General features: G+C 36.8%; 3 protein-coding genes across 5 annotated transcripts; all 3 read right to left on the bottom strand.

The window, feature by feature from the left end:
* Positions 1 to 1650: 1650 nt before the first annotated feature.
* On the bottom strand, positions 1651 to 16078 carry LOC140962002 (calmodulin-binding transcription activator 5-like). 3 transcript variants are annotated; one of them, XM_073420839.1, is made up of 14 exons: positions 16011 to 16078; positions 15737 to 15835; positions 14692 to 14817; positions 14438 to 14553; positions 7213 to 7301; positions 7009 to 7054; positions 6594 to 6726; positions 6178 to 6297; positions 6019 to 6077; positions 4816 to 5235; positions 3762 to 4459; positions 2814 to 3360; positions 2279 to 2587; positions 1651 to 2208 (listed from the first exon to the last, which is right to left on the bottom strand). In XM_073420839.1, exons 2-14 carry the CDS (start codon positions 15798 to 15800, stop codon positions 2164 to 2166), a joined length of 2772 nt encoding a protein of 923 aa, XP_073276940.1. In that variant the 5' UTR covers positions 15801 to 15835; positions 16011 to 16078; the 3' UTR covers positions 1651 to 2163. The 3 variants fall into 3 exon arrangements, with proteins under 3 accessions (XP_073276940.1, XP_073276941.1, XP_073276942.1); XM_073420840.1 differs by lacking the exon at positions 16011 to 16078 and having other exon boundaries at positions 15657 to 15795; XM_073420841.1 differs by lacking the exons at positions 14692 to 14817; positions 15737 to 15835; positions 16011 to 16078 and adding an exon at positions 13706 to 13828.
* A 3453-nt stretch (positions 16079 to 19531) lies between these two features.
* Positions 19532 to 21025, bottom strand: LOC140961674 (uncharacterized). Its single transcript, XM_073420334.1, has 2 exons — positions 20234 to 21025; positions 19532 to 19609 (listed from the first exon to the last, which is right to left on the bottom strand). The coding sequence occupies exons 1-2, from the start codon at positions 21023 to 21025 to the stop codon at positions 19532 to 19534; spliced, it is 870 nt and encodes a 289-aa protein (XP_073276435.1).
* Positions 21026 to 21124: 99 nt separating this feature from the next.
* On the bottom strand, positions 21125 to 23396 carry LOC140961671 (uncharacterized). The gene is made up of 2 exons (XM_073420331.1): positions 23326 to 23396; positions 21125 to 21617 (listed from the first exon to the last, which is right to left on the bottom strand). Exons 1-2 carry the CDS (start codon positions 23394 to 23396, stop codon positions 21125 to 21127), a joined length of 564 nt encoding a protein of 187 aa, XP_073276432.1.
* Positions 23397 to 23737: the final 341 nt, after the last annotated feature.

Below are 23737 nucleotides of genomic sequence, written 5' to 3'. Positions count from 1 at the left end.
ATGTTGTTGAGTAGTTCCTGAGAGGAGAGCAGTGTAGGATTCACAACCGCTTCTCTTTTCATTTTTCTCAACTGTTGAGAATAACGCAGATACATCATTGGACATCTTCTTTAAGTCTTTCATTGTGTGGTCCTTGAGAGTATCCAGACTTAAAGTGTGCAGCAGCTGAGTTGATTTTACTTGAGAAACTATGGACCCAAGATCTTGCAAACTGGACTGTATATTGTTAAGCATGAAATCAGTCACAATCGGCATTTCTGGGGAGAATTCTTCAGCAGTAGTTGGGACTTTCCCTTTTCCTTTCCCACTGATATTACAACTGCTAAAGTTCCAGGGCCAGCATCTTGGTCTACATCTTCAGCTACTTCATTGACTGCCTCTTCTTGTATAGATAAACTCTGAGGCTGATCCTGATGATCAGTTGAAGCACTTGGTGCCTCAGCAGTCTTCTTTGAAAAGATCAGTTTGTGTAAAGCTTCTGAATTAAAAAAAGTCTCAAAAACCACCAAGCAAGTGGAGATCAGTTCTGATAAGACTGATGGTTCCTAGACTGTTGGCTTTGATCAACAATAGTAATTTGTTCAGTTCCCAACTGAACTTCTTCAGCTTGTACCTCAGCTTCAGGTACCGGTGCATTGACTTCCTCAACCACTGGTTCGACAATATCTTCATCAGCAGCTTGGTCTTCCCTATGCTCTTGCTAAATTTCTTCATCAACTAATAACAACAGCTCATCCATATTGGCTAAGAATAGCTCTTCTTCTGTGTATATGGTCAGTTGAGTTACTGGTTCAGAAACTGGTATAGTGATTAAAGCTATGGAGGAGGAAGGTTGAGCTGATTCAGAGACTGATGGAAAAGCAGTCTCTGTTTTTTCTTTGACTAATGGTTCTCGAACTGATTCCACATCAGCTGGTTCAATGGCAGACTCAACAACAGTTGTTATAAACTCCTCAGTTGGACTGCTTGTATCAACTGAAATGTGCAGCTTTTGTCTCATCTCCCAATTTTTGACCTTGAGTTGGAGGGTGATGAGATCAGAGTCCATTTGCTGAAATACTACCCTGTCGGCATACGCAATTGGTCCAACTAGATCATGGTTTTCTTCAGTTCACTCGTTACTTCAGTCAGCTTCTTGATTGTCATTAAATCGAAGAAGTGTGCCCTTCTTTCCATAAACTGGGCAACTAAAGTAGCCTTTACAACCTTTATTACTGCAGATTCCAGTGAAATGATGCGCTTGAGAACTGATTTCTTTTTCAGCTTCTTGGCAAAGGTTACAGTTCTAAACTGTACAACGCATCTTGAAGGATCAATTGGATTTGCCCAATATCAGGCACAATGTTGTTTTGTTCATGTATTGTCTTGTAGAGGATTTAGAGCCATTGACAGAACCGATACATGCCGGTAGTTCTTTAAGTTTCAACGGAGCTTGAGCAGAAACATTAATCGAGATGAGTTTCTGAAAGTTAAGATGTTCATAACAGTTCGGTTCATTGTGAAGTTACAATGATAGACGAAGACGACTGCAGAGCAGTGACCATGGTCATTTTACGGAGTGAGATGCGTGTCTGATACCATAAATAAAAAATTCCCCCTTTATTAATTAGAAAGAGATTATACATACAAGGTTTAACGTTGCAAACAGGCTTACAAATAAGTTAACAAATAACTACCATCTTAAGATATTCAAAGATACAATCGAGAATACAATCCGATTTTCAAACTATATCCTAACAGCCAACCAACAATAGAAATGAATTAAAGATACACTCAAATATTCAAGATACTATTATGCCTTTTCAACAACATTATGCACCGAGAATCAAAGCAGAAAATTGGTCAGCTATACCGAACCTCAAATTTGAACACGATATTGCAGCATTTCAGATCCTACATGCAACAATTCTGTTCCATCTACTCTTCTGCACACATTAGATTAATGATAAATCCTTACAGACATTTGTCACAAACTACATTAATGTGAAACATGAGGCGGGATGCCAATTGGAGCAAAACCAAAGCTTCAAAACCCGACAGAACTGCCTTAATCTTAAACTCAGAAACACAACATTTATCACGAGTCTTCAATTCTTGACGCCAGCAAAGAAAGGTTCCACTGTCTTTGCTCCGTAAGTAAATGGCAGTGGATAAGTCCTTTTATTATCGCATTTCAGTGTCCGGGTGGAAACGTCCATCATATTCCAGCTGCAATGGGCAATGATTAACTTAATATGACATCATAATTACAGGAAAACAAGAATAAGAGTATCCTCACCGTGGCTTGATTATGCGCTAATTTCATTCTTCTATATTCTTCTTGTGCTCGCCTCGATCTAAACATTGCCTGGACCCTTACAACAGATCTCTCAACTCGTTCCTCGGCTTGTTTCCTGCTGGCTTGGAAGAAGCCTTCCTCCACATCATTTCCTCGATTTGGATCTTCAGGAGTTTCATCAGGTTGAACCTGAAGCCCTCGGAACCCTTTTCTCTTTAAACGCCAACGCAGTACTGCTTTTTCAAAGATCCCAACTGACCACACAATCTTACGATACTGCATCCTGGCTTGGAAAGCTCGGAAAACGGCCTGCAATGGAGAAGGATTACAATCAGAAACATCCAGTAGAACAGTATTCATATCATATAGCACAGACAATAATTTACTTCACACTGCAGAAATAGCCGGCAATTTAAATTCCATCATGGTTGATTCTCATAGGCATCCAGCCCCTAAAATACAAACTATTAAGTCGTATGATTTTCGTTCTGCTTGAAATTTATGGCACATCAAATCATATGTCAGCTTCACTTACTTGGATTTTGATAGTTTGACGACGTAAGTTGAGGAAATCCTTCCGCATCTTCCAAGTGCGGAACCTATATTGGATTCTCGCAGCAGCTGAAATTTTTTTGCGTGTCTCATAGTTCCGGTAAGCATGCTGGATCCTCATTGCTGCAACTATGTTGCGTGCTTCGATTTCTGGATTTGATGACTGAACTTCTTTGGTCCGCACTTTGAATGAGTGCTCCCTGAATGCAGCCTGAATGCGTGCTGCTGCATCAGCAGCTGTCCTGTAAGCCGCTAGAGTATCCTTCAAATAAGACTCCTCCTCACTGAAGTTCTCAGAATTCACTATTTCATTAGTGGTAGTTTGCAGCGACCCACTAACATTTCCGGCCAATGTCATATCTTTAAAATGAGAAACTAAAGCCTTCTCAGCAAGATAAGCTGCCAAACCATCATACCCATTGTTAGAAGCAAGATCAGCAGCAGTGCAGCCTCCGGGGTTTTCTGCAGTTGGATCTGTTACTAAATTTGGCTTTGCACCAGCAGATAAAAGGGTCGCCACCATTTTCTCCCTGAATATAACAAAAGGTAAATGATGCAAACTATGTGCGGTCATTGTTCATTTAGGGACAAATATTAATCAAAGTTTCAAATAATAAGCCCAGAACACTGTTGTCTCCTTTCTAATGTTGCAACAAACGCTATGACCCTGGAAACTCAATTTATCATGTTGTCACAGTACAACACGCAAAAAACTGAAAGACATAAGAGAAACTTCAAAGATATGGGGCATTATAGATAGAAAACTTGGTGAAATAATTTAAGATCCCAGTGGTAAAATGATTTGAGCATATGAAGGGCTTTACTTCTTTACAAACGAAAATAAAAGCTAGGCGAATCATTCAAGATCTCAGTAGTAACTCAACTCGAGTCAACAAGCAATGTTACTGGTCAAGATATTTCAGGACTTCACCTTCCATAATATGCAGCCCAGTGTAATGCAGTCCATCCAAATTTGTCTCGATAATCCAATGACAAGCCAGAACATGAAAATGGGTAAACTGCCCACGTATAACCTAAGATGGCACACAAATGAATTACGCCCTGACCTTGTTCATCACGTTCGGAAACTTTGCACCCTGAAACCACTTTTTCTAGCAACCATTCATGCAGTCTGTATTGCAAAGTCCATTCAAACAAGCTTTCTTTTGCCTCGTCAAGAGACATCTTATAGTTTTGGATTGCTTTGGTCAAATACATCAAACAGTCAGAGAGTTGTGATGTTTTCTGACTAAAAGCTTTTGCATCCTTTAAGGCATTTGGGAGTAACTTGGAGGAAAAGATTCTCAGGCCCTTGGATGATGAAAACAACAGATGAGAGAGTCTAATTTGAAGCTGAAATCCTTCCCAAGTAGTTTTATTCTCCGCAGGAATTGTCATAATGGGAACTACAGGAGCACGAAATTCAAAGGTCAAAATTTGGCTGACTGGTTTATGGCCATCAAAACTCAGATAGAGATTCACTAGTCCTGGAGTTTGAGGAGAAATTGAACATTGAAATACTCCAGCTTGTACAACTTCAGCAGGGACAATGGAATCTCCACATGCAAGGAATAAATTGGACTCTGTGCTGGGTGAGCACCCCTCATTGAAAACCCCAACAACCAAGATCTGCATAACAACAACTCAGCGAACTTATATAACAATTATGAGAGTAATTGCATGCACTAAATTGTTGTTCATTACAAGTGTAAATTTAACTGCTTGCACTTAACCAATGGATGGAAGTATTTGCTATCCAAGTAGAGTTTCATGCAACTTCCAATGTAACATACAACTATTTAACCCTTCCACATTTTCATTAAACATTCTCCCCTGGTTACTTTTAGTCACACAAATATTGGTCTTTAAATCAGATGGTAATATAAATCTCACTTCAATCTCAAATGTTAACATGTGAAACACGTGAGTATTTACAGTACATAGACAACACCAATATAAAGTAAAATAATTCCAGGGCCGTGAACCTTTGTTTCTTCAGTAGAAAAAGCCCAACCAGGTGAAATATTTGTTATCTTAAATATTTGCCCTAGAGCAGATGACAAATGATCATCCACCCTCGGAGACGTAAACGACTGGTGGCCAGTTGAGATTGAAGATTCCACAGCCTGATTGTTCACTGATTCTGGAGAATCAGCAATGATGTAGCTCATCCACCTTCCTATACTGTCCTGAGCTTGCAGACCATCTTTTGCCACGTTATTTAGAGAATCAATTTCACTTAATGGCCCCAATCCAGTTGAATCCACAACAGTCTCACCACCCACCATATTGTAAGATAAATTACCAAAAACATCATAACCAATGGGATAAGTCCCAGCAACTTGTCCAGAAACATTGCTTCCAGAACTTTCTGGGGATACCTTGTTGGTTATCGGACCATCGTCCTGTACTCAGAAATGCTTATTAAGAATAAATAATATTACATTAAATATTTATCTTACATTTGATAATGAACAAATGGCGTATGAACCATTTAAACTGCCTGGTAGCCATGAATGATGCAAAATAAATTAGGAGTGTAGGGTGGTCGTTTTTTTCCTTTTGTGTCTTAGTTCATGTGGTCTGGGTGCAACAACAGTCCAAGAGGGAAAAAATTAATCACATATGAGTGAACTTCCATAAAATAATAAAGCAACAGCAAATCTAAAACAAAAAGTACATTGACCACCTTTTCTACATTATGATCCCTTAAACCGATTCAAACAAATAAAGTGAATTATCACTCTGCTAGCATATAAAGTCCTTAGCAAGCTTTTAAGAGGTCATCTCGACCAAAAGGTCTGACTGTCTGACTTAAATTATGTTTAAAGCATCAAACAGTCCTTCAATGGCTCATATAAACGTTCTTCCCGTCACGAAGAATTGAATGACTGATTATTCTAAAACAAAAAAATCAGGTCACCAATTTGGTCCAACATAATGCCTAGATATGTGGAAAAGTTCTATGCCATTATGAATCCATGATGCAACCACGTGTCTTTATTTCCAAAATGGAATGTAATCAACCATTGAAGCAAACCATAATTTTATGGAAAATTGTGTTCCAACATCACGTGGTTAAAAATTATAAAACACTAAGCTGAGAGCATTTTTAAAACAACCCTTGTGACTCAAATTTCATCAATAAAAATGCATGATTCATATGGAACATAATTGCGACCGCTTACACGTATTCTGTAACTGTTCATCTGATTTTGATTAGAGTGCTCAAAATCTGAAGTTTTTCCTGCAACCAGTAAATTGCATGCATCAAAAGAGATAATAATCAGTGATTTTTTGAGAAACTCGTGGCACTACTGCAAACAGTCTTCACATTGAGTCTATACCATCATGTTGAGTAATCATCTTGTGCGAATCATCCAACACCAAAAGTTCATCCCATTCAAGTGTGTTTATCTCATGAAGTCTCTGCTCGTGGTTTTTCACAGTCAAGCTGTCGTGTCGCTCTGAAAAATATCACAGGATCCAGCAACAATATAATGTCAAGAATCAAACTTTTGGCTTTAACTCAAGGCCTGAGTCTGTGTCTAAGTAGATAAAATGACTTTCGTTGTCTCTTACTTAATATAGAGTTTGAAAACTCACTACACGTCAGCTACAAAATGGTAATTATTCTATCTAGTTTTACTAAGTCTATGCCTTTAAGATTTCTTAAAGAATTAACATCCTATTCAAGGTAATCAACCGACTAAATCCCAGTGAAAGGTAAAGCAAATATCTCTGCACAGAAATTAAATATAACCTAAAAGCGATCTGCTGGTGTCATGATATACACGATGAAGAGCAGAATCAAATTCTTCCAACAAAGGCAAAGAGGTAGGTGGGTCAGAGATAGATGGACTAGGATTGAAATTGACAGATGTGTCAGGGGAAACCTGCAACAGTGTCATAAGTTAGCCATAATCCAGTTTGCATGAAATTACATGTTACTTCCAACATACAAGATGCTTCTAAAGCCACAGTCACAAAAATAACGTCATGTTAAATATACAGGAGTTGGCAATTGACGACCATGATTTTGCCAAGTGTTGCAAAGACAAAGAATAATTAGATCCCAGAAGTGATCAAATTCAACAAAACTCTACTTATGTAATAGCTCTAAAAAAGGTCACTCAATACTTAATAATCAACATATAGTTTATGAATCAAAGACAAACCTCTTGTGTTTCTCGATAATGCACAAGGACAATATGTTCCAGCGATCTACAACAAATAAATTACATAATGAAATCTAAGCCTATAAAAATAAGTGCTTTTCTCAGTTAAAATGTTAACTTACAAAAGCATCACACGCTATCATGCCCACAAGATATAAAAGATGACGGTTAACTATCTTAGCACAATGTTTAATGTTTTCATACTTGTCCAACAGCCAGTAACATCTGCGAACAAAAGTTGGGCTGTCTTCTCCATGTGCATAGTATACATGAATTCTTTCCTCATTACCAACCTACCAAACAAAAAGACCGAAGGTGAAATTAATCCTTACACGTCACTACAGAATCTAATAGATGAAGATGAATTCTCAACGTGAAGAGGAAGTGAACAGAGAGGCTAAGTCTATGTCAATCATCTTTAGACAGAAAAAGTAGATTGAAACAAATATTATGTCACCATAAACAAATGCATCACTTATGAGATAGGATAATATAAGCTTGAAAACCGGAGAAAATCCAACACAGGGAAATGTTTAGCTCTTTCATACAATATTTCTCCAGTTTCCATAAACAAAATAATAACAATGTGATGTCCTAATATATCCCAAATTAAGTACTCGAATTGCCAATCCTCTCCATTGGTCAAATGAGAATTGGACCGCTTTCCCTCCAACCCCACCTAAAACACCAAGTGACAATTCAAGCAAAAAGAATCACGATGACATATTGAACATTCATGGTAATAATAACTTTGAAAATTCAGTACAGAAGCCAATCTTAATTTGTCTTGGCTTAATTAATAAAAACAAGTCTTTTCTTGCTAATTCAAGGATGTGTCACCAAGTGTTCATTCAATTGTATTGCATATCGTAGCAAAAGAAGGAACACATATAGGTTTTGGAAGTGCAGAATATTATTCAGCAAAAGTAAGTAAATAGGTATGATACAAGATACCAATTTATAAAGATCTATCTACCTATTTTACTCCAACTAGGAATCCTCACTCTAGAAGATTAAATAGACTTTTAAGATACAAATAATACTCTATCCTAATAACTAATAATTTGGATAAGATCTGTAGTTCCACATTCAACACTCCCCCTCAAGCCAGTTATAGATGTTGATAATGCCAAGATGCGAGCTCAAGTCTTCAAAATGAGTTCAATGAAGAGCTTTTGTTAGGATGTCTGCTGTTTACAAGTGAGTGGGGATATAACAGAGATCAATGACTTTAGATGCTTGATTATCACACATTACTCGCAAAGATTGTTCAACTTCAAACTTCCAAGTCATTGAATGGTCTCTTCAGCCACATCCCTTCACATATACCTTGAGCTAAGCTATGTTGCATGGATACGGGTACGGGTATCATATCGAAACGATACGGATACGGCGACAAGTTAAAATTTGAAGACACGATAAGGTTAGGATACGACAATCATTAAAATATATATAAATATATATTTATATAAATTTAGTATTGAAAAGTAAAAATTATAAAGATAGATGTAATATTTCATCAATCATAATATCTTAAGTACAAAATATAAATCGCAAAATCCATCTTAAGCAAGTAATAAAAAAATCAAACATCCATATCGGTCTCATCACAAACACTACCTTCATCAGTAAATAAGACTGACTCAAATTCAGGTTCGTCAAGAGAAAAAATGGCAATTTCAAGGATAGCAACACCCTCCATGTCCATGGAATCAAATGCATCAACATTCCACATCTTACTTTCTCCTTCATTATAATGTGGACTCCTCCTAGATAAAAGATGAAGATTTTAGTGAACATATACCAAATCTTCCGCTCTTTGTGGTGTTATTTTGTTTCCCTTCAATGAGTGTATGAAATTGTAGGTGTTCCAATTTCTCTCCCAACAAGAAGAAGAAGAAGGCTGCACAAGTAGCTTTAAAGCTAAACTTTGAATAGTTGGTGCGGAAGCACCATGTATAACCCACAACTTAGTTGGAGATATCAAACATCGATCACGCATTGCATCATTATCAGAAAAATCATCAATGGCTGCTTAAAAAAGAGACAAACTCCTCATTGACACTTCTTCATTCTGATGAACAAGAATAATATCTTTCAAAGCACTTTTTCTTTTCCCTTGAAACTTCGATGCCCCTATGAGGAGGAAGACGATTGGGAGATTCTTGGAGCCACTCATTGCTATAATATCTATATAAAAAGATTGATAATTAAATATGAACTGATATGTATAATCTGTTAAAACTTAGTTAAATTTTTTTTAGAGTTTTACCTCGGATTCAAAGAATGCGCCAAACAATGTAGAGGTGTATTGCTTTTATTACATCGCTGCACCAGAATATCATGAACAATCTCATAAAACTTTGAATCTCCACTGCGAGGCCTTTTCAAGGTAGCAACCCTAATCTTCTCTATCATTTCATCCCACAAGTCATATACTAAATGAAGACAAGGTTGATCAGTGTCAACTTTCCTTGGCATCTTATAAATTGGACTTGTAAAAGAAAGTATATAATCAATGTTTTCCCAGAATTGATAATCTAATATCTTGTACTTCACTACTCTAGCCTTCAGTACATCATCCTCCTTGTATAGATCTCATCTTTCACTAATCATCATGTTTTCAAAACATTTCTTGATTTGCCTGAACCTTTTAAGCATAATGATCGTGGAAGCAAATCGAGTCTCTGCAAGTGAGAACATCTTCAAGTTCGAGTTATTGTTGAACATCGATAATATCATATTGTGATTCATTATTAAATTCTTGATCATCGAAGCATTATCTGATACTTCTGCTATCCACTTAAACTCTTCAAAGGCTTATTTGTTTTGTATCGGTGCACAAATATTCTTCAAAACAAGATTCAAAGTGCGCACAAAAAAAGGTGTCCAAAATATGTGTGGGTATTTTGCCTCAACAAGTAACCCAGCGGCTTTGCATACGGGAGCATTATCCATGACCACTTGGACAACATTCTGATGTCCCACTTCATTTATGGCATCAATGAGCAACTTAGAGATGAAACATTTATCCTTGTACTCACCTTCACAATTTAATGACTTTAGAAACATAAGACCACTTTCACACACAAACACAATATTAATAAGCGATCTTCTTTGTACATCTGACCACCCATCACTACAAAAACTAACACCCTTATGTTTCCAAGCAGCTTTTGTTGGCTCCAACAACTTTTCAATATGAGCCTTTTCTCTTTGAAGAAGTGTAGTTCTCAATAAATTGTATCCGGGTGGAAAATAACCTGGAATCGTTTGTTGAGTAGCCATGTTGCAAGCACAAATATAATGAGGATTTCTAGCAATATTGAAAGATAATCCCCCGTGTAAAACAACTTCGCAATTTCATAGTGGAGCTCATTTCTCGCATTCAAGTTAAAAGCTTTTTCAAGAGGGCCAAGTATTCATTTCCTCTTTTTTGTTGGATCATCACTTTGCAAAGAGAAAGGACCACTGCATGAAGATTTTGAAGCCATGTTTGATGATGAAAGCAATTGAACTTCTTTCTGTTTAGCACTTTTCCTCCACAATTCTGCACCATCCACAAGTTGTTGCATATGCTTTATTTGATCTATTGAAACAGCCACACAACCAGCAATTCCAAATCCTTTGAGTTTTAATAGGTGTGTTTCACCATCGTGTACGATCCTCTGCACACTTTGGTACATATGTTACACGACCAAGTAACATTTCCTCCTCTAGCAGCTCCCTTTTCGATCTTGGTTGCAAATTTCCACAAAGGAGAATAATAATCTACATCCTCTTGTACACTCTCCTTTTGAAAAATTTCAATTCCAAGCTAGGGCTGTTTGAAGTTACGACAAGCAAAAAACAGAAAGTCATAGCATTTCATTTTTTGATTATATGTCTAAAAGGTTTTGTCATCTGTGTCATCCAGACAACATTCAGCATATATAATTGAAATTGGTAGAACATTTGAACCTATGTTGCATGGATACGGGTAAGGGTATCGTATCGAATACGATACGGATACGGCAATACGGAAAATTTTGAAAATATAAGACATGATACGGCTATGATACGACAATTATTAAAATATATATAAATATTATTTTTATACATATATATATAAATTTAGTATTAAAAATTGTAGAGATATACATATTTATATAAATATATTGTAGAAATATATATACATATTTATGTAAATATATACAATGTACCACTTCAGGGCAGTGTCCGACTGGTCAAACATGCAAAAATCAACAACACCAATTTTGCCATATCCGACACTCATATCTGTGTTCGATACTTCAAAAAAAATTTAAGAATATCTGTGCTACATAGACTTGAACTATAATAGAAAATCTCAATTGTAACTGTAAAGGAATTGTAGCGGCTTACAATTTTACTTCTGAGAACCATTATATAAGCAGCAGCCGCGGCAGAAAAAGAGGGGAGACGCAAAGTGTTTGAAGAGCCGACGAGAATTGAGACTTGAGAGCCGATCTCTGTGTTGAGTAGAATGAAGACGATTAGAATTTATCTAGGGATTTAAAAGCCCAAAGCCAAAGCCCAGTTCTTTTTAAATTATTTTCCAATTAGTTCTCATAAATTTCAACTTTTTCAATTAACTCCTAAAACTTTTAAATATTTGCAATTTTGCCCAAAACGTATCCAAGCCGTATCCATAGCGTGTCCTTGCCGTGTTTAAAATGTATGACTGGTCAACCCTAAAAAAGTCAACGACACTGATTTTTCCGTATCCGACACGCGTATCCGAGTGTCGAATCCGTACACGTGTCGTATCCATGTCCGATACTTCAAAAACAAATTCAATGTGTTTGTGTTACATAGGAGCTAAGTCTCGATACTTTGCCTTTGCTCTATCCCTCGCAACAACAAACCGCTTCTTACTTCTCCATGTTACCAATTCCCCTATAGTTATGTGCAGGGCCCGATGAGAAAGGCTCATCACTCTCGCTGGATGAGGTCTTTGAGCTGGATGGCTCTACATCTGAATCTGCCCACTTGCTTATTCTATCCTCACCAAAAAGCACTTTCTGGTCCTTCTTCTTCTTGAATGACCTCTTATCATCCCTGGTTTTCTTCCCCGCATTCCAGTTTTTTAAGAGATCTATCACATACTTCTTTGAGAAATTGGGATCCCAAGGGAAGATATGGCCACTTCCATTCCAATAAAATATTTGAGGTTCCCAAGGTCCTTCATTTCAAATTCCTTCGAGAGTAAGGCCTTCATGTGTGCCATCTCCTCACAATAATTCTTTGTAAGGACGATATCATCAACATAGACTATGAGGGCTGCGATTTTTCCTTTGTCGGAGTGTTTGGTAAACAGGGTATGGTCAGATTGGCCCTTAATGTACTCTCTCACTTTTAGAACATTCAAGAAACAATGAAATCATGCCTGAGGTGATTGCTTCAAGTCCTACAAGGATTTCTTCAGTTAACACACTTTATTAGTTGTAGATTCTGTTACAAATCCAGGTGGAATATCCATATAGATTTCCTCTTCTAGATCACCGAGTAAGGGCATTCTTCACTTCAAGCTGGTACAAGGGTCAGTCCAAATTCGCTGCCAGTGATAAGATAACTCAGACAACATTGAGTCTGACCACTGGAGCAAAGGTTTCTTGGTAATCGATGCCACATGATTGCATGTATCTTTTGTCCACCGGTCGTGCTTCGAATCTTCTCCACTACCATCAGCTTTGTGCTTCACTGAGAAGATCTATTTACATCCAACTGTTTGTTTCCCATTAGGGAGATCAATGATAATCCAACTATTGTTCTTCTTCTTCGAAAGCAGCTGCCTTCCGGTGAGGATCTCGGAGAGTAATATCTATGGTTGATGGAACCTGGACCTGGTCTAATCTGGATATAAAAGCTCGATATGACAACTGATCAAGAGAAACAAAATCACATATAGGATGTTGTGTACATGAATGAACACCTCTCCTTAATGCAATAGGTCTTGCATCAGTAACATCATATTCAATTATAGGAACTCATCATTAAGCTCAGCAATACTTTGTGTATTTTCAGTTTCAGTTGGCTGCTCTGAGGACAGTCAGGGCTGTGCTGAATCCGTACATGGTGCTGTTGGATTTCTGCATGTGGTGGTTTCCTACGAGAATAAACCACTAATGGCTTATGACGCTCCAATTGTGATTGGGGTTATCTACGGGCTCTAATTGTGGAAAGGCAGGTGTGTCAGGTTCCCAATTGTGAGATTCACTCAATGTTGTCTCCATCTGAATCGAAGATTTGGGATAAAAGGGCCCACGCTCAAAAAACGTGACATCCATGGAATTGTAGAATTTCTTGGATAGGCGAGTAACAGTTGTACCCCTTTTGATTACAAGAAAAAGACACTCGATTGCTCGAGGGTCAAGTTTCCCCGATCAGGGATATGCACAAAAACCGAGCATCCAAAGACTCGGAGAGGGATGCTCTAAATTAGGTGTGTGGTAGGAAAAGAGGCCATAAGAGTTTGGATGGGAGTTTTCTATTGGAGGACACGAGATGGCATTCCGTTGATTAGATATGTAGCGGTGAGGACAACATCACCCCAAAAATGCGTGGAAACATTGTGGGTAAAGAGTAAGGATTTGCTACATCAAGTAAGTGTCAATTCTTATGCTCAAAGACTCCATTCTGTTGGGGGTATAGACACAGGAGAACACAAACATTTTACCGATTTCCAATAATGGAATTCCACAACTGAGATGATCATGGAGTTTGCTTCGTTTACGTTTCAAAATTCGGGTCTCCTTCTTGGCCCCATCGCAAAAGATGGTTTAGTTTTCCTTTCCCTTACCTGTACATTGAAAGAATTGAGACCATTTTAGGTAGTTCTTCTCAATTCAACTTGTATACTGCCTGCATAGTCTAAAGATCTTCATATGTTTGTTGCATGATGGTATCATCAGAATGTCCAGTGGTTTTTGAAGATTCCAACATATTGATTTGGGTACGAATAAAAATCAGAAGATGAAAGAGAAATGGAGGAAGGTGAGGATTTTCAGCAATAAAGAGTCAGAGATAACATGGGTATAAAAGCCCATAAGAAAAGAAGATATTCACCCCAGGTTTAGTCCTAGGACTTTTGTGCCATGATAACTTGAGAAGGAAAAACTAGTTATTTTATTAATGAGGCCAGCGCAACCCTTTATATGATATACTAATTTACAGCCATAATTACATGAAAGAACAAGAAAAAAAATCTATACCACAAAATGAGAAAAAAATTACATTATAATCCTAGGAAATCTGTAATATACATTCCTAATATAGAACACTCTGTTCCGAAAAAATATTCTCGGGTCTTACAACAAAGACATTAACCAACATTACACTCAAACTAGACTTGTTTATTATTGATCGTTTCATGCAATACAGAATCTCTTGAGGAAAAATAACACCTTACTTTTAAGTGCTCATGGGCTTCTTTAACAGTTTTTCCATCCTTTTTCTTCTTCCATTTATAGCCATCTTTCCGAAAATTCCGGAACATCTTACGATCAAATAACACAATGGTGCCACCTAGTGCGCCATAACATAATAAATATTAGCTAGACTCATGCCATAGTGCATACGAAGGACCAAAACTTTAAGACTTTTTATATTCATTCCAGATCAACTACCACATTAAATTATTACAAAAACATTAAAATATATTACTTTTTGGCAGATTCACAGGTTTGACATTCACAGTGAAATATTTGTTGTTGCAAAGTATGGCATGAATCTCATTCGGCCTGAGCCATCTTGCCTTCGCCTCCGCCATCATAGTGCCTACATCCAAATCTATCCATGCGACAAAGTCCAAAAGTTACGCATGACAAAGTATGTAAATGAAGAAAAACATGAAACACTCTCTGCTAACAGTTATGCTTACTACAAAAAGCACAATGATAAGACAAACACAAGTGAACAACAAAATGGATCAATTTATCGGAACATATCCCCCACAAAATTGACAGTCAATAATTTATCCCAAGTTTGGACTTAAAACCATAGCACTAATACGTACTATCTGTGACTATATTATTAAAAATGTGGCTATTATAGTAACTATTTTTTGTAGATTGGTATGCAAAAACAACCCTTATTTTTAAGTAATTTACCATTTATTTCATATATCTCTTACTATAACTCTTAGCATATTATTAAGAATGTGGCTATCATAGTAACTACTTTCGGTAGGTTGGTATGTCCACTTACTTTTTACAAAAACAACCTTTATTTTTAAATAATTTATAATTTATTTCATGTATATCTTAATCCACATAAAACTTATAAGATTGAGAAAACCGTCAACCAGTCAGGCAAAATACTTTTGACTAATTTATTAATTAGTTTTTAACACGCTCATCCAGCGTGCCAACACTGCTAGTTTTGAATAGTCTAATAAGTACTTGCACCACCCACCCCAAAAAAATCCAATAGCAGAGGAAAACAAAAACAAAATAGATTGTCAAACACAGAATGAACAAAAAGCACAACCATCACCGCTTAAAAGGTTACATCACACTTCATCCTTCCCCACGAATCAAGTAAAATAAAGCATAAAAGGACCAAAATCCTAGCTTTGTCGGCATGATTTACAAAACCCAAAAAAACCCAAAAGTCAACTGTTGACCAACCTGACGAAATCGGCCCAAAGGCAAGCAATACTCACGAATCGAATCATACACACTGAAGTACCAACATAGATGTGTTGTACCTTCTTTGGTGCGAAACCCATGAATTTCAGACCCAACTAGCGGACTCCGTACACTACTCTCCATGGGCAACACTACAAACACCGATGACAGCGAAAATACTGCAATTACATGGCGAAAACAATTGAATTACGAGCTGATAATTCATACAGCGCAAAAAAAAAAATAAAAACCAGATCAGTTAATATTTTTGCAATTGAATAAATTCAAAAGATTCTGCACATAATTGCAGAGAATTGTATACATGGAAGCTAAAAAAAAAAGAAAGAAACTTGCCTTTGAGTTGTACGAGCCAATGACAACTATGTTTCTCGGCAGATAAATACAAATGAAACGAAGATGGATTTTGAAGCCAGGATGCACCTTTGTTCTCTCAACTATATTTAACCAAAACTCGCATTATAATATTTTTGATATTCTATCAATAAAAAAAATTTACTTTTTATTACAAATATATATTAAAACAATTGTATATTTTTATAGACAAAAATTTGTGTGAGACGGTCTCATAGATCGTATTTTGTGAGACGGATCTCTTATTTGAGTCATCCATTAAAAAGTATTATTTTTTATACTAAGAGTATTACTTTTTATTGTGAATATCGGTAGGGTTTACCCGTCTCACAGATAAAAATTCGTGAGACCGTCTCACAAGAGACTTACTCATTTTTATGATATTGTTTTGTATAATACCTGATCATAATATAAATTTTAATAATTTAACTTTTTAAAATAAAATTAAAAAATACCTAACGTGCAATTGTACACTTTTACTTTTAGTATTAAGTACATTTTTTTGTTATTTTTAAATTTAAGGCTAATGATTTTTGGCAAACTTCTAATAACTCTCTTCACTTCATACTCCTCCAAATATTTGTTTGAGCTCATTAATCATTTAAAATTTTCAAAAATATCATCAATCTTCATAATTATGGTACGTAGCATTGTTATACATATCGAACATGTTCTTAAAAGCATATAGCCCAAAGACATGTAGCTACAAAAGGCTTGCAGTTTATATATCATGTTTCAAATGATTGATTTATTTTTTATAAATGGCATATTATGATTCCGTATAATAAATTGAACAATTTAATTTTTTGACTGGAGTGTCGTCGGGTTATATCCACCAGGTTTTATAACTCCTCACAATCGAATCACACAATCGCAACAGATAGTTCCTAACATAGATTGTAACGTCCAAAAATTTGAAGGTCCATATATGGTCCGAAGACTCATATATGCATTGATATGCCATGATATTGGAAGAAATCGATTAAAAATCATCACCAATCCACCTAGAATCCATCCTCTTCCAATGCCATGCAATATCAATGCAACTAAACATCCAAATGCATCCTCAAATCATCCATAAAAACCATCACAACAAGAACCCATCCATTTCCACAAACCATCAATAACTATAAAACATTACTCCAAAACAATAACCATACGTTTTCCCATTCCAACAAACATAACCATAAACAATAACCATCCCACATAAACTTCACCACCAAAACCATATGAAATATCCATTACAATGATAAACCATGAATATCCAATAACCGTATTTCCTAAACACCATACCAAAGAATAACATCATATACAATAAAATGATAAAATGTTGGGTTATTACAATCTCATTTCCTTATAAAAATTTCATCCCCGAAATTTGCTTACCATCAAATAAATTCGGATAACGATGTTTCATCTCTTCTTCCGGTTCCCATGTGGCCTCTTCAATCACATGATTCCTTCAAAGAACTTTGACAAGACCAATCTCTTTATTTCTTAACACTTTAACTTTGCGATCAAGAATTTGAACCGGTATTTCCTCGTAGCTTAAATTAGGTAAAAGATTCAAATATTCGTGCCGAAGAACATGAGATGGATTGGGAAGATACTTAAGGAGCATCGAAACACGAAAAACATTGTGAACTCGATCCAAGTCCCGTGGCAATGCAAGACGATAGGCTCGGTCTCCAATCTTTTCAAGAATCTCAAACGGACCAATGTATCGAGGACTCAGTTTACCTTTCTTACCAAATCGCATAACCCCCTTGAGATGAGCTATCTTAATGAAAACATGGTCACGAACCTTGAATGCCAAAGGCCATCATCTCACATCTGCATAACTTTTCTGTCTAGACTGAGCGGTCTTCATTTTCTCTTGGATCACTTCCACAACATCTGCTGTTTATTGAACCAACTCCGGGCCCAACATCTTCCTTTCACCTACCTCTTCCCAATATAAAGGATATCGACACTTCCTTCCATATAAAGCTTCATAAGGTGCCATGCCGATTGAAGACTGATAATTGTTGTTATAAGTGAACTCGACAAGAGGTAATTTTGAGTCCCAACTACCAGGAAAATCAATGGTACAAGCCCTTAACATATCTTCAAGAATTTGGATAACCCTTTCTGATTGCCCGTCACTTCGAGGATGGTAGGCGGTACTAAAGGCCAATTTCGTTCCCAAGGCTCGATGTAAACTCTTCCAAAACTCAGATGTAAATCTTGGATCACGATCTGAAACTATCGACACTGGTATCCCATGAAGTCTCACAATTTCCTGAATATAAGCCTCAACATATTGATTCATAGAATATGTTGTCTTGACAAGGAGAAATGTGATGACTTGGTCAAGCGATCCACGATCACCCAAATAGAATTAAAGCCCTTCTGTGTCCTTGGCAACCCTACAACAAAATCCATGGTGATGTGTTCTCATTTCCATTGCGGTATAGGGAAAGATTGCAACAATCCCGCCGGCCTCTGGTGCTCAATCTTAACCTGGTGACATGTTAGACATTCAGAAACAAATAATATGATATCTTTCTTCATACCTGGCCACCAGTAAAGGCGTCGAAGATCATGGTACATCTTCGTACTACCAGGGTGTACTGAATATGGCGTTGTATGTGCTTCAAGGAGTACATCTTTTCGAATGTCATCACCCATAGGAACACATATCCTACCTCGAAAGGTCAACAACTCATCATGATTCAACCAAAACTCAGAAACCCTTGTTAGATCACTTTTCTCTTTAACTATAATAACTGATTATCAGACTGTTGTTCCTTCATAATTCGATCAAACAAGGTTCAGCGAAGGACTAATGCAGATAATTGAGCTACTGAACCTTTAGATATCAGAGTTATTTCATTTCTTTGCAAATCAAGAAACAATGGTTTGAAATCATAGAACTCAATAAAGAACTCGACTTGCGACTCAAAGCATCTGCAACCATATTAGCTTTACCAGGATGATAGCTAATTGTGCAACCATAGTCCTTCACAAGTTCCAACCATCTCCGCTGCCGCATATTAAATTTTTTCTTCGAAAACAAATAGCTCAAACTTTTGTGATCCGTAAAAATTTCACACTTTTCACCATAGAGATAATGCCGCCAAATCTTTAAGGCAAAAACCACAACCGCCAACTCCAAATCATGAGTGGGATCATTTTTCTCGTAGTCTTTCAACTGACGAGAGGCATAAGCTATCACTTTCCCACGCTACATGAGTACGACACCTAACTCCTGCTTTGAAGCAATCTGTATACACAACAAAATCCTCAGTACCACAAAGAAGTATTAACACAGGGGCAGAAGTCAACTTATCTTTCAATGCTTGGAATGCTTGTTGGCACTCTATGGTCCATTCGAACTTTGTAGCCTTCCGTGTCAAACTCGTCAGTGGCAATGCTATCTTTGAAAAATCCGTTATGAACCGTCTGTAATATCCTTCCAACCCAAGAAAACTTCTAACCTCTGAAACTGTTTTTGGAAGGGATCATTGCTTAATGGACTCAATCTTGGATGGATCCACCGATATTCCCTCTTTCGAAACGATATGGCCCAAAAATGCCACCTGCTCCAACCAGAATTCGCATTTCTTTAACTTAGCATATAATTGTTTATCCCTCAATAGCTGCAATACCGTCCTCAAATGTTCACTATGAAGTTCTCGTGTCTTAGAGTAGATCAAAATGTCATCAATAAAAACAATGACAAAAGTATCCAAATACAGCTTAAAGACACGATTCATTAAATCCATGAAAACTAAAGGAGCATTGGTTAGTCCAAATGACATCACAAAAAATTCATAATGGTCAATACTCGTTCTAAAAGCAGTCTTTGGTATATCCTCTTTTTTCACCTTCAATTGATGATACCCGGACCGAAGGTCAATCTTCGAGAACACTGCTGCTCCTTGCAGTTGATCAAAAAGGTCATCAATCCGCGGCAAAGGATATTTGTTTTTAACAGTTACTTTGTTGAGTTCTCGATAATCAATACATAACCTCAACGATCCATCTTCCTTTTTCACAAATAAAACTGGAGCTCCCCATGGCGAGGAACTAGGTCGAATGAAACATTTATCTAATAGCTCCTACAATTGATTCTTCAATTCTTTCATCTCGGTTGGAGCCATTCTGTACGGAGCCTTAGAAATTGGAGTTGTACCTAGAATTAAGTCAATATCAAACTCTACCTCTCGATCATGTGGTAATCCGGGTACCTCCTCAGCAAACACATCAGGATAATCCTTCACCACATCAATATTCTGTAATTGCATATTACTATCCTTTCTCACATCCAACACCGAAGCCCGAAAACCAATACACCCTTTGTGCAACAATTTAGTAGCTTGTAAACAAGAAATAACGGGAATACTCATCGAAGAACCTAGACCAACAAATACATCACTCTCATGGTCATCAGCTAAAAACTTCAATGTCTTTCCCACATAGTCAATCACTGCACGATAGGCAGACAACCAATCCATACCCAGTATGAAATCAAAGGCAACCATCGGAATAACAATTAAATCAGCAAACAATAATCTCGTACCCATATGTACAGGACATGCCTTAAGGATACAAGTTGGCCAAATTTCATCTCCAAAAGGCAACACAATATTGAAATGTAAAGGCATGACAGTATGTTCAACAGATAAAGAGTGCATAAACACTTCAGATATAAACGAGTGTGTCGCACCAGTGTCAATTAATGTAAGTGCTTCTTTGCCAGATATTAAAATATTACCTGATATTACCGAAGAATCAGGATTAGCACCTTCTTTTGTCATTGCAAAAATTCTCCCCTGTACTCTTCCTTTATCCGAAGACAGAGGGCATTTCTGCGTTGTGTGCCCCACTTCTTTGCATCTGAAACATCGACCACTGCCAACCAAACATTCTCTTTTGTGTGGCTTGCCACACTTAGGACACAATGGTCCCTCAGTATCCGAGGAAGGCAAATGATGTTTATTACGCTGCTCCATCTTGCCTTTCCCTTTGTGGCCACCTCGAACATGAGTACTTGCACCTTGACCTTTTGCTTGGAAAGTTTGTCTTCTCAACTGTCGCTCCTTCTCGATTTCTTATTCATCATGCTCGGCAAGCGATGCTCTCTCAACAATGTATTGATATGTGACCACTTTCGACATGTGAACATCCCTTCTAATCTCTGGCTTCAAACCACGAAGAAAGTGTTCTCCCTTATCTTTATCATTTTCAGCAATAAAGGGAACAAAGATGCATTTTTCCTCAAATTTCAGAGTATACTCAGTGACAGTCATAGAATCTTGCCTCAATTCAAGAAATTCTTTTACTTCTTTGGCTTTGACTTCCCTTGAAAAATATTTGGCATAGAATAAATCCTTAAACTCGTTCCACTTTAGTTCACGAACATTAACAGTCACCTTGGTAGCTTCCCACCTAATACGAGCCGCTTTCACCAACATAAACACAGCACAACTTATTTTATCTCTATCAGTGAACTTCAAATAATCAAAGATGGCCTCCAATGACTTGACCCACTCAAGAGCCACTAGTGGATCAGGACCACCAATAAATTCAGGAGGATTTATCCGCCTGAATCGATCATAAGAACCATCTTCAGTGCTTTCCGTCCTGCCTTGACCCCTTCAATAGATGTAGGATCGAAAACGTACCGGATTGTCCTAGGTAGAAGAAGTCATATATGTTCCGAAGAAACTTTGCTCTGATACCATTTGAAACACCCCATTCCCATGACAATTAAACTTAAAGAATAGCATGCGCAGAAGCATTACATTTGTAAAAGGGAAAAATAAACAAAACAAATCTCGTATTAGCAAAAACTTGACTAAACTTTAACATAACCATTTTTAAATTTGTCATTAAAGCATAATCCAAACATCATCACTAAAATATACAATTCATTCACATAAAGTGCATACTATAACACATATGACCACCCATGTTCCAACCCATCAAAATAAATTTTACATGCCAAAAGTTTCCCATCCTCTTGCCATATGACTTCTTCCACACTGGACAGTCCATTTCATTCTTTCTTCTCACCTGTATCACATGATAATAACTGGAATGAGATAAAACTCAGTAAGTAAAAAGCTATAAATAACAAATACATATATATAGGTTTGGCTTGAATAACATGTCTATGGCAATGAAAAACAATACAATACCATCTTCAATGAGCAAAAAATATCAAGGCAATAAAGATGGTATCTCTTGGCATTAGTTAATGAAATGAATTGATAGTTCTGTGACCTGTGACCATGTAATAAGTATCTCCTTGATATAAATATCAAAATTGTGAGAGATACACATTCATCATGAAATTGGCCAATGACATGCATGTAAATACTATCAATTCTTTGCTTTAATCATAAAAACTTCATTGAGGCAATTGAACAAACATTTGGTAGGCAACAATGGCTTACTAGCTCCTTTATCAATGCATTCAATGATATTCCTTAATCAATGAATAAATAGCAATATATACATCAAGAATATATCAATGGAAGAAGCTAGACATCAATAAACATGGCTTTTGTACATATATATATCATTTGAGCAAGAAGGAGAGCCTCTACTTACAACCTAAGAAGCAAGTATTTGCTTAGATGATCTTGAAGGAATTCCTACAACCATAGGCACATAATCAACCATTAATCATCACCATTTATCATAGAATTCAACCAAGCCAACATATACCTTCAACTTCTCAAACCCTTCTAAACTCCAAAAATATAAAATCCTTACCTTGGAGCTAGGAAATTTAGTAGAAGAAACTAAAAATTCTCCTAGAACTCTTGAACTTGAAGTAGAGAAATTTTTCGGAGAGAAAACCTTGAGAAAGAAAAGCTTGAACCGATAGAAAATTAAGGAAGGAGAAGGAAATGTGTAGAAGTCTCTAGACAATTCAATAAATAAGCCATTCAATCCCTCAAAATCGCATTTTCAATAAACATTTTCGCCCCGACTAGCGCCGCAGCGCCACCTTCTTGGCGCTTCGGCGCCTACAGCGCCTAGGCGTTGTCGCCTGTGCCCAAGGACACTAGCAGCGCTGCCCTTGCACCTAAAAATCATCACCAATCTACCTAGAATCCATCCTCTTCCAATGCCATGCAATATCAATGCAACTAAACATCCAAATACATCCTCAAATCATCCATAAAAACCATCACAACAAGAACCCATCCATCTCCACAAACCATCAACAACTATAAAACATAACTCCAAAACAATAACCATAATTTTTCCCATTCCAATAAACATAACCATAATCAATAACCATCCCACATCACCACCAAAACCATATGAAATATCCATTACAATGATAAACCATGAAGATCCAATAACCATATTCCCTAAACACCGTACCAAAGAATAACATCATATACAGTAAAATGATAAAAGGTTGGGATATTACATAAAAAAACTATGTTTTAAAGATTATTCGAGACGCGATCGAGAAACGGAGAACGAGGACCGTAAAAAGAAAATATTTTTAAGGACTTTTTTTAATTATTTAATAAATGGTATATTTTAAATGGTATTTTCGAAAATGATGACTTTTGAGGTGTTTTTACGCGCCAAGTCGTATTTCAAACCGGTATTCGATTTTTGACAAAAATATAGACTTTTTGGAGGCTCGGTTAAAATTTTCGATAGTATCATAAACAAAATATTTTAATTACTATCTA

The sequence above is a fragment of the Primulina huaijiensis genome, chromosome 16 (assembly GCF_012295235.1).
Source record: "Primulina huaijiensis isolate GDHJ02 chromosome 16, ASM1229523v2, whole genome shotgun sequence".
Lineage (NCBI taxonomy): Eukaryota > Viridiplantae > Streptophyta > Magnoliopsida > Lamiales > Gesneriaceae > Primulina > Primulina huaijiensis.
This window is presented reverse-complemented; position numbering and strand designations above follow the sequence as displayed.

Excerpts from the sequence above, each read along its gene's own strand:
- LOC140962002 (XM_073420839.1), bottom strand. The coding sequence starts at position 15,800 with ATGGAGAGTAGTGTACGGAGTCCGCTAGTTGGGTCTGAAATTCATGGG. Across the intron at positions 7,302-14,437 it reads AAGCCCATGAGCACTTAAAA|GTTGGTAATGAGGAAAGAAT; the intron begins GTAAGGTGTTAT and ends TTTGTTTGGTAG. Across the intron at positions 6,078-6,177 it reads GATGATTACTCAACATGATG|GAAAAACTTCAGATTTTGAG; the intron begins GTATAGACTCAA and ends TACTGGTTGCAG.
- LOC140961674 (XM_073420334.1), bottom strand. The coding sequence starts at position 21,025 with ATGGAGCAGCGTAATAAACATCATTTGCCTTCCTCGGATACTGAGGGA. Across the intron at positions 19,610-20,233 it reads GATTACCACATGATCGAGAG|GTGGCATTTTTGGGCCATAT; the intron begins GTAGAGTTTGAT and ends TGGTTGGAGCAG.
- LOC140961671 (XM_073420331.1), bottom strand. The coding sequence starts at position 23,396 with ATGGTTATTGGATCTTCATGGTTTATCATTGTAATGGATATTTCATAT. Across the intron at positions 21,618-23,325 it reads TTTGGTGGTGATGTGGGATG|GCGGATAAATCCTCCTGAAT; the intron begins GTTATTGATTAT and ends TGATCGATTCAG.